This window comes from Lactuca saligna, chromosome 6, assembly GCF_052625555.1.
Source record: "Lactuca saligna cultivar CGN05327 chromosome 6, ASM5262555v1, whole genome shotgun sequence".
NCBI classification, from domain to species: domain Eukaryota; kingdom Viridiplantae; phylum Streptophyta; class Magnoliopsida; order Asterales; family Asteraceae; genus Lactuca; species Lactuca saligna.
Genome location: NC_136422.1, coordinates 181097667 through 181108940, shown reverse-complemented (window position 1 = coordinate 181108940; position 11274 = coordinate 181097667). Strand labels below are relative to the sequence as shown.

The window sequence follows — 11274 nt, the reverse complement described above, 5'->3', positions numbered from 1 at the left end:
CGATATTTATGTGAGAGAGGTGGTAGCACGACATGGAGTGCCAACCTAGATAGTGTCAGATCGAGACGTGCGTTTTTCTTCCAGGTTTTGGAAGAAATTTCATGAGGAGCTGGGCACGCGTTTGCATTTCAATACTGCATACCACCAACAGAAGGATAGACAGAGTGAGCGGATAATTCAGACGCTTGAGGATATGTTGTGTGTATGTGTTATGGACTTCGGAGGAATTTGGGACACTTATTTACCTCTGGCTGAGTTTTCTTACAACAACAACCATCATTCGAGTATTGGTATGCCTCCCTTTGAGCTTCTATACGGGAGGAGGTGTCAGACTCCCATTTGTTGGGGGAGAAGTGGGGAAGAGAGTGATGGGTGGCACTGAGATAGTGCTAAAGATGACTGAGCGGATTTAGCAAGTCAGACAAAGGTTACTAACGGCCCAGAGTCGCCATAAGAGTTATGCAGACAGGCGATGATCCGAGCTAGAGTTTCAGGTTGGAGATTTTGTCCTCTTGAAGGTATCACCATGGAAAGGGGTGATCCGATTCAGGAAACAGTGCAAGATGGGGCCTCGATACATCGGTCCTTTCATATGTGACCGCCAGAGTAGGTAGGGTAGCATATCGGTTGGAGCTACCTGCAGAGTTGAGCCGGATTAATAACACATTCCATGTGTCCCAGTTGAGGAAGTGTGTGGCCGATGAGATGGCAATGGTGCCCCTAGAGGACATTCAGTTGGATGCGAGCCTAAATTACATTGAGAGGCTGATCGCGATTTTGGATCGAAAGGTGAATGTGTTGAGGAACAAAGAGGTGCCCCTAGTTCAGGTCTAGTGGCAACATCGGAGAGGGTCCGAGTTGACTTGGGAGTCGGAGTCTAAGATGCGGGAGCAGTATCCAAAGTTATTTATGGAGCATGACTTTGGGGGCGAAGTCTAATTCTAGTAGGGGAGAATTGTAACATCCCAACTCCAGGTATACCTTGTAACCCTTGATCTTTTGAGCATTTGTCCATTTTAGGCCTTTATTGAGAAAAAGTGGTAAATGAGTACGCGGGGAGTACACGAGTGTATGTTCAGCGTACTCATATGCATTCATCTGACGCGTAATCCACCTAGTACGATGGGTGTACTAGGCCCAGCGTGAAAACCCTAATTTAGGGCGAGTCCCCTATATAAAGGTTATGATGGCCTCATTCCTGGCCACTATTCTCAGACAACAAACCCTCTTGTGTCCTAAACCTTCGTTCTTAGATATTGTGTGCATTTGAGAGCCTTTGAGAGTCTTTTTGTGTTCTTAAAGTGAAGAAAAAGCTTTGGAGAAGAATAAGTGAGAGCCTAGGCCCTTGGATCTGTATCTATGTTGAGAGCTTCACATAGAGGTATAAAGCTACAAGCTTTCCCACTCTTTTGATTTGTGCATCATAGTAGAGTATTTTAGGGCTTTTGTCCCAAAAGTTGGAGACTTTATGAGATATTGAGCTCCAAAGACTATGATCAACCCCTTTGAGTGTATTTAGTGGTGTAATGTCATAAAAATCCAATCTTGGACGTTGGAAACAAGCCATGCATGAGTTATGAGCTTTATGAGATAAGAGGGTGAGTGTTTTGTGTGTTTGTAACCATATTAACCATACAAAGGCTTAAAGTCACTTTACCTTATGGAGTAAGAGCTGTTAAGGAGTCTAGATTTGTGATACGAGCCAAAGTCTTAACTAATTAAGACAAAATGAGTGAGAATAGGGAAACTGGGGCGTACGCTGGGCGTAATCCCAGTACGCGCATCATAGGGGTCGAGCATCCCTGATGCATGCATGACAAATGAGTACGCCCAACGTAGAGAGCTGGTACACGCAACGTACTCCCTATCGTTGACTTTTTGGATGACTATTAGGGTTTGGTCAATTTGTGGACTATTAAGCCCGTGGAGGGGTATAATAGTCTTTTACCCTCCTGTGAGTTATAGAAGGGTTAGTCTAGCTTCATGAGAGTCATTATTAATTAGGGATAATTATCGTATGTGTTAGGCGGAGGCTAGATCGGTGATTTGAGTTCGAGGTTATCCGATTCTTACGAGGTGGGTCTTATCACTATACTTTACCTAGGGTGGTAATCCTTATGTGACCGGAGGGTATTATGTGCTTATATTTGAGTATTATGATATCCTGTATTATGTGTATGTGATTATTGTTGTGTATTATTCTGAGCTTACTGAGTTAGGACCGGAGGGTCCACCCGAGTTACGACCAGAGGGTCCACCTGAGCCATGGGACCGGAGGGTCCCACTGAGACACATTGACCAGAGGGTCTTACTGAGTTGTAGCTTTGAGTGGCTAATGAGTTGTGTACGTGGTATTTTGGGGAACTCACTATGCTTCGTGCTTACCGTGTTATGTGTAATGTGTTTCAGGTACTTCCGAGGAATGCTCCGGTTTGATTGTACGCACACCCGTATTCGAGATATGATTTTGGAGGAGCCTAGATTTGTGATAAACAATTTTTGAAATATGTGTTGAAAAATTGATACTTAAGATTTTTGTGAAAATGTGACATGTGTTTTATTGTGTTTGAAAATGAAAATTTTGGTTTGAAAATTTACGTTGTTACATAAAATGTTGAAATAATTATCGTAACCTGCAAATTTGAGAGACAATGTTGTGTTTGAGTTTGATGATGGAGGGTGGGGGGGTGGTGTTTGAGTTTTGCTCCATTTTTTTATTGAGAAGAAAGTACGGATTTTTTTATAAAATATAAAGAGAGAGAGAGAGAAAGAAAGATGTAAAGAAGTGGAAGTTGCATTTATATATAAATGTTTATAAGGTAATTTTTTTTAATATCAAACATTATAATCATTGTTAAAATGGTCCATTTATTCAAACATGTTAATTTTACACGTTTTGCCAAGTTGTAACGAACACGAGATGCCCCAAAACGAGAACTCGAGAAGGGGGGCGGTGTTCCCCTGTTATAACGCCGTTAAGGCGTGTTCACATCGGCAATAAAAAACAATCTCAAACCGATACTGTGTGCTCTTAGTGAATATAAAATTCAATACTTTTAATTTTGAAAAAATTGAAAGTGATTGCACAACTCGTAATATTACAGAATATAACTTTGTTTAAAAAATAATATTCATTTCTTATTGTTCCTTTCAAATTTGGTTAAAACATTAAATAGAATTAAGAAAAATGATATATTTGTGAGCATATAATAATTAGGGTTTAAGCCTAAGGTTCTCTGTTTTAGGGTTTTTCCATGAGAAATCTTTCACATTACCACCTTACATTTCATAAAGGGTGCACGGTATCCTAAATCTTTCATAATCTTCAGTTCTTCACCCACACACGAGTGGTTGGGTGAGAGGTTTTCTCTCAGGGTTTTGCTAAAATGCAACAATCTTCGGTAAAACACTCCATTTCGTGAAAAAATCAAACGACTTTTATCTTTATAACCAAGAAATGGAGGACGTGGATGATGATTTCGGCGATTTATACGCAGATGTTGAAGTGGAAGCAAGCTCAGCCATGAATGTTGCTCCACAATTTTCTCAATTACAGTTTGTAAGCGATGAAACTGGTAAGCAGAACAGTGCTTTAGAGGCGAGTAGTGATAAAGAGGACAGAGTAAGTGATGGCGATGAGGACGACGAAGACGATGATGATGATTTGAATATCGTCTTGAATAGAGACGATGATAGTCTAAGGCATGGGGAGGGTTTAACAATTTCACGGACTAATACGAATTTGCGGAGTGGAGAGTTAGAAGATGAAGACGATGATAATATCGGTAAAGAAGAAATTGCGGGAGGGAAAGCGGTCGGTAATTCGCATTCACTGTACAAGGTGTTCTTTCGATCATGAACTTTACTTGAGTACATATCATTAGTTTATGCTACTATATGGATTGAACTCCCAACTTTATAGTTCAATTGAAATCATCTCCAGTTTCTGCAAATTTACTTCAGCTTAAGTTCAATTTGAAATTGAGCATATTAGCTTTATAGGTTTCGATTGAAGTTACATGCATCGTATTTCTGGTTAAACTCTTGATCAAAGTTAGTTTCTTATGGAGATGAGATTGTATTGCAGTTGATTTCCAACTCTTCTGATGTGGATTGTGATTAAACTGATTATTGTGACTTGCAATCACAATGATGATCCCAATAATGAGGTTTGAGTGTTGAGGCAAAATTGATCATAGAATATGAATTTTTTGATAATAATCAGAGTTGGGGAAACAAGGAAGAACTTGTTGTAAGAAAACTAACAAAACTAGGATTTGAAATGCATTGTTTTTGACTTTTTGTTCTCTACTTGTTGCTCTAATCTCCTTGAAATATGTTATCTTCCTATATCTGTTTTGTGATTGAATTGGATTTTTGTTGGTAGTATTCAAGATCTCAATCAGCAGCATATGGAAGTGAATCAAAAGGAAATGGATGTGTGGCAGCAGCTTATTTATCCCGGGAGGATAATGGGTATATTCAGCGATCAATGGGACCTCAACATGCACAAAGATTCTCACTTCCTTGGTCTAGGTGAGTATTGAACTTCAAAAAAAAAAAAAAGCTACAATGTGTAAAAAATGCAACTTTATTTCCATGTCTAGATTCTTTTCACATTTGTTTATTGATTCTTTATTAATGTGTATGTCTTTATGTATCTTACAGGAGCATACTAGATGTAAATATTGATGTATTTGAGCAGAAGCATTGGAAGCATCCTGGAGCAGATATAACTGACTATTTCAATTTTGGGTTGAATGAAGATACTTGGAAGCTTTATTGCAACCAAGTGGTAAAGACTTCTATTCTTGTGTTAACTTTTGTAACTCTTTAATAAAGTTCCCATCTTTCTATATCCTAAAAAGATGTTTTTGTTGTTGTTGTTGTTGAGGTTCTTATAATTGTTGTATCATAACCTCTAATGGAGGAAAGTTTTGTCATGTTATTGGCAGGATGAATATCGTCATAGAGGACCAATGTCAAGTGGGAGTCCAGTGTCAGAGCCTACACAATCAACGGAGGTGAGGATTAGAAGGGTATTTACGTCTTTTCTCCCATTGACATCAGTTCCAGTCCTAGATCAATGCACATTACTTATAAATTCATGGTTGTTTACTGCATGCTTATTGTTTCAGATGAAAGGAAGGGCAATTCAGGTAGAAGACAGCATTGTTGAACGACAATCATCCATGGATATAAGGCGTCAACTGGATCGTGATTCAGATGTTATACAAGTATGGATTTTTTTTTTTTTCTTTATTTTACCTATCTGTTGACTGAGGTTTTGTAGTAGCTACATTACATACAACATCTCTTGTTTCACTGATATTGACATGATTGTATCAGATCACCATTGTGGATCCAGAGGAACATTGTTGTGAGTCTGTACAAGAAGGATCTGGTAATCTTGAGACTTCTGTTCCAGAAGCTTCTACTCATGGAGATGTTAGTGGGGATGATAGAACAGATCATCTTTCTTTTAGTAGTTCAAGTGAAGATGAATCTTTTGAAGGGAATCATTTGGAGAGTGAAATAGTTGCACTTAAAAGGTGAGAGCAATAACTTCATGCTATTTGTGATTTTGTGTCAACCTTAATTTAGTTTTTTTCTGATTAAAGTTTTCTTTTGAATGGGTTTAGGGGTTCTAATGGAAGAAGTAGAAGTAAGCCTGTGACACAAGATTCTAAAAAACACGAAATCCATCAATGTTCAGGAGGAACTGATGAAGCAATCAAAACTTCAGACAACACAAAGGAAAGAACAGGTGAGGATACATGCACCACAGACCTATCCATCATGCCTGCAGAATCATCAGAGGCTGAAAAGAGCCCTAAAAACCATTGCAAATCATTTGAAGATAGGTGGAAATCTTATAGTCATGAGAGGTGTTCATCTACTGAGTTGACTCGGTCAAGGAAGCCTGGTTATCATCATTCAGAGAGCTTGAAAATATCAGATAAGTATCATAGATATCATTCAAGATATCATAGTCCTGTATATAACGATAGGACCCGTAAAGATTCTAAACCCAAATATCACCATGAAAATGATGACATCATCTTCTCAAGAAGACGAGATGAAGAAAGAAAACATGGGGAGCATAAATATCATGGAAGACACAGTACTCCTGTATATAATCATAGGACCTATGACTATGAGAGACTGCATCCTTTCGATCCTTATAATGAGGAAGGCATGTTATATTCAAAAGAATCGGAACCTCCTCTTGATTATTACCATGGTGAAAGGTTTTCTGAGTATGAAAGATTTGGACCCAAACTGGGTCGACCCGTTTTCAGAAGTTTAGAAGAGGAGGAATATTATGATGAACAAAGAAGATATAACGATGAGTTTGGTAGAAGGAAAGGAAATAATGTGCATTTTGGAGATAAAGGAATACATGATGAATTTTTTCTTGAACGGGAATATTCCCAAGATATAAAAGGTGAAAATTTTAGATCTTTTGCTTATAATGATGACATGGAAAAAGATGAATATGAACATGTAAATCCTGAAGCATATACCAGATGGGAATTTAGAAGCCCTGGAACAAATAAAAGGAAGATTGGTAGTTCATCTGCTGAATTAAGTAACCCTTTGCCAAAAATGGAAGAATCCCATATCAATAATGGAAGATGGCATTATGACATGATGCCTAGAAGTAGTTTATATGGAAGACAAAGGAGATACGAAGGGGAATTGAGTGAAAGATTTAGATACGATGATTCTGGACCTTTTGATCACACAATTGATTATGATGATCGTGTGGATGTGGTAAGAAGTAGGGACCACCATTGGGAACCTGAAATGCAATGGAAAGATGATGACATTATGATACCATTTGATGATGCATATATAAAAAGGCATAAATACAAGTTTGAAAAAGCTTCAAATGTTAAGTATGAAGGGGGTCATGAAAAAAGATTCCAAGGGAGAAGGGATTCGGATGGAGGGAATTATGAGTGGGTGTTTATGAATTCACATTTGGTTGATGATTTAAAAAATGCAGCAGATGGGTGCGAGGGGTATAAACGGAAAAGAGAAATAGTAATTAGTGGAAAAAAGTACGGAGAGAGTGGTAAAAAACCATCACCCAGCTGCAGGAATTCATGCTTGGTTGTTCGGGAAGGAAAGGTAATAAATATCTGGGAAACTGATGATGAAATACTATTACTGTATCAATTTAATTGTATATATTAATTATATATCAATATATGTCATGTCATATATATATCATATATGGGACAATACTTTTTTCATTGCATGTTTTTTGGAACCACATGTATATATGTTGTTTCTTAGCATATGTGTGTTATTTCAGATATGAAGTTCATTAGATCCGAATGAATTTACCTATATGCCCTTTTGGTAATTACATACATATCTTGGTTGAGCATATAACAAACAGTATCAACACTTGACATGTTGTTGTTGTTGTGGCATTGGTCGTGTGCAGTCTTCCAAAAGACTTCCAACAAAAGCAATCCGCGAATGTCAACGTTTGGACATGGAGGAAGGTCAGATTCTAGACACGGGACCCACAAAAGACGCAAATGGGTCTCATAATCAAAAAGAAAAGACTGGGCTCGATAAATCTCGGATTCTGGAGGCAAGGGCAAAAATGGAAAAACGAAGAGCACGTTTTAACGATACCACTAAAATGGAATCAGATAACACAACAGCAACATCAAAAAAGGTTGGAGTTGTGGATTTGTTTCAAGAAAAGGGCTCAAATAAACCACAAAGACCACATAGAAAGCGGAGATGGGGTGGAAGCTGAAATGATAACTAAAATTCCTTAATTTTTTGCTACACAAAGGTAAACAGGGCAAGAATTTTTTTTAAATTTCTTGGAAACATATTACCAGATTCCTGTTCTTCTTTTTGTTATTTGATATAACTGGTTTTTTTTATTTTTTTACGATGAAGGTTGTTTTCTAGAAACTTTTACAAGAATTAACGACTTATACATGTGCTATATACCCGTTTATTAGTCCATGTTTGTTTGACATGCATTCGTGTCCATAAGCAAAATCCTATAAACTTTTGTCAGAAAGATGGGACATAAACTTGCTCCTGATAGTATAAAAGAGGCGAATACATTCCCTCGTTATCATCAAAAATAGCCCTAAAAACATGTTCAATCTGGCTGGTGGTAACTAGTAACCGAATTTATTGTAAAAAAACAGCATAATATGTATATCATATTTGAATTTGAATATCTATTAAGCTCTATTCGATTAACAAACAATTATTTCATTAGTTTATCAAACTAAATTCTAAATTATTCAAGACATCAACAACATCGATATGTCCTCAATCTTATAAATTATGATAGTGAAAGGTAGGGAGACTGCATAAGTAGATGACCTTTAACATAAAGAAACAAAAACAAAATAAATAAATATTATAAATACACCCACACCTAATGATCATTGCATATTAAATGCTATGCAACACCGGTCCATAATGAATATAATGACGAGACTAAAGAACAAAAACAATATATCCAAGGAAAGGAGGGCAAGACTAAACACATAAATATCGTATTGATACATAAGTATTCGAAAGTAAATGAGCCGATGAGAAATACTAGTAATACAAATACAAAGTAAACATGTAACACTATTAATTAAATGAAACTTAATGGCAAATTCAACAAAGGAAAAAAAACTAGTCCCGAGATTTAAAGTCGGCCCAAAGGAAGTTCAAAGTGTTCCTATGAACAGATCCGGTTATGTATCATGCAAATGAAAGGAACAACACAAGCAGGAATCATGAGCGGTAACCAATTTTTTTGGGGGAAAAAGGAAACGTCGCTTAGGTTCCTTCAATGTCACAGATAGTAATTACGATTTAGGCATGATGAACAAATTAATGATGCCATCGAAATAGCAAATCACCGTCAAGCTCCTTGGCAATGATCTCATTTAATTCTTTGTTTAAAATCAGTAAAACCATTCATATAAAATCTTCAATCTTCAAACATTAGACGGATTCAAAAGCATTTCAATTATTTCTTCTTACTTAACTCTTCATAAATCTTCAAAATTAGAAGGCTTCAATGGTTGGTATGGAGGAGTTAAAAATCAAAATTTGAATCTTAGGGACGGAAATCAAAATGTATTATACATTTTTTTATTCTATCTAATACATATATGATATTGTTTAGACTTTAGAGGTTGTATGGTAATAATTTATGTTTTTTTTTTTTTTTTTAATTCAAATTTCTTTTTTATAAAAAGAAATCAAAATTTGAAAACCATAAGGTATGTTAAGTCCTCAAAAGTAATTATAATATGTAAATATGTTTTTTCCATTTCACTCTGTTAAACCGCTGACGCACACGATTTAAGCAAATAAATTTATCACTACTAGTTGCACTAATGGATAGCATATGGAAGCATGGTCGAATCCTTAAGGACACAACCTAATGATCAATGCCTTTTTGTATAAGGCACATACTACTTATTTGAAAGAAAAATAATAAAAAGGCGGATTTGATTATTAAATAAAACTAAAATTGCAGTGAAAAGAAACTAAATTAAACTCGATAATAAATACGATTTCAACTTTACTGCGACGTTCCTAATCATGCAGTCAACCTATATTTGGTTATTAAGAATGTGTTCTATTTAAGTTGATACTGAGAAAAACTAACAAACTCTAGTATAATCTCTTTTACCTAATTAAATTAACCAAAACAAGCTCTTCAGTTAACATTGACTTTTTACTGTCTAATTAAACAAGCTCTTAATTAAAATCGGAAAAGTTGCATTAAGTTAACCATTTTGGGTTGTGGTGACTTGGTAAGGCATGTGGAAGATATGATGGATAACCTATTGACCAATGTTCAAATCCTGGAACCACTCAGCCCTTGTGGCCATGGAGGTTCGCCTGCAGTGACTCCAGGGAATGAGACAAAGCTTCATATTTGCAGCGGGGGATTAGTCGGTGTGCAAAAGCTAGCCCGGAAACCCTCGTTAGGGAAGTTCCTTTTCCAAAAGAAAAGTTTCATTAAGTTTTGTGTAAAATTCTCAGCAATACCCAATACTTCTTACAAACTTGGAAGCGTAAAGGCATAAAATTTTAGTTTATATAAGAGTTAAATCCCAAACACGGAACCAATCTGATGCTTGGTACTTATTACCAGCTGACAAGAACAATTACAGATTCTATTAACTGATTAACTGGAATGATAAAACCCTAGCTAGGTGATTAGACTAACAATAATTAAAAATCAAACATTCATTAAGTTCAAAACTGAAACAACTAGATAAAAACACATAAAGAAAACCAAATCTGATAACTGATCAAATCAGAAGTACTAATTTGATGCATAACTGAAAACTAGGGTTTTAGCTAGACATAGCTAAAAACGAATCTAAACTAATAAAAAGAAAAAAGAACTGATTAATATTCTAAACTAAGTGTGGAAGATGATTCACAACCTTCAGACCTTCAAAAGTTGCTGAAAGTTATCAGAAATCGCCTTTAGAAGGTTTTTTCGTCGTCTAGAACCGTCTCTCTCCCGAATCTGATCAGGATGATCATATTTATACTCACGGTAGAAGCTTTCGAAGCAAGTTAGTAGGATCTGCGATTGTAGAAATAGGATATGTGATCATAGATACTACAATTTTTTCTAGATTGGTAGTTAAATGAAGTATGATGTTATTTGTGATGTTTTGGGAGCTATGCCACAAAAACACGATCACAAAAGTGAATATACAAATGTAAATTTTTAGTTTTTTTCTCTAGATGACTTTTTCGACCTTGCAAAACCTCGACACATTATACGATCGCAAAAACCATAAATGTGATCGCAGAAATAGCTTTTCGGATTGATTCAAATGCGATTCTTAAATTTAAGCATTCCAAGTCATTCCTCAACATCCTTCCTTAATTCCAACTCCATTTAGGCTCCAAATATGCATCCAATTTCTCCCAAAGTACCACTCCACTCGAATTATCTGAAAACGATACAAAAACGCTAGTAGTACGGGAATTCTGATAAAAGACATGAACTGAACATTATTTAAACTAATGACATGCAAATGAAAAAATTATGATGCTAAATGCTAATAACTATCATAAAGATGCATAAAACGACATCTATCACACTCATTTTGATTGTTATTACTTGATATCATACGCAAAATCTATCATAGAGTACAAATAGAATCAACTCCCACTGGTGTTAGATGTCATTAAAAAGATGCATGCACATTTAACAATTGCCGTTGTTTCAAATGATCCATGTTTATTCAG

At 36.1% G+C, this 11274-nt stretch overlaps 1 protein-coding gene across 3 annotated transcripts; it reads left to right on the top strand.

The window, feature by feature from the left end:
• The first annotated feature begins 3258 nt into the window (after positions 1–3258).
• Positions 3259–8001, top strand: LOC145001242 (uncharacterized). Of its 3 annotated transcripts, XM_078960601.1 has the most exons (9): positions 3259–3841; positions 4388–4536; positions 4669–4795; positions 4956–5039; positions 5139–5237; positions 5350–5552; positions 5643–7137; positions 7325–7371; positions 7460–7587. In XM_078960601.1, the coding sequence occupies exons 1-8, from the start codon at positions 3458–3460 to the stop codon at positions 7328–7330; spliced, it is 2547 nt and encodes an 848-aa protein (XP_078816727.1). In that variant the 5' UTR covers positions 3259–3457; the 3' UTR covers positions 7331–7371; positions 7460–7587. The 3 variants fall into 3 exon arrangements, with proteins under 3 accessions (XP_078816727.1, XP_078816726.1, XP_078816725.1); XM_078960600.1 differs by lacking the exon at positions 7325–7371 and having other exon boundaries at positions 4956–5024; positions 7460–8001; XM_078960599.1 differs by lacking the exon at positions 7325–7371 and having other exon boundaries at positions 7460–8001.
• Positions 8002–11274: the final 3273 nt, after the last annotated feature.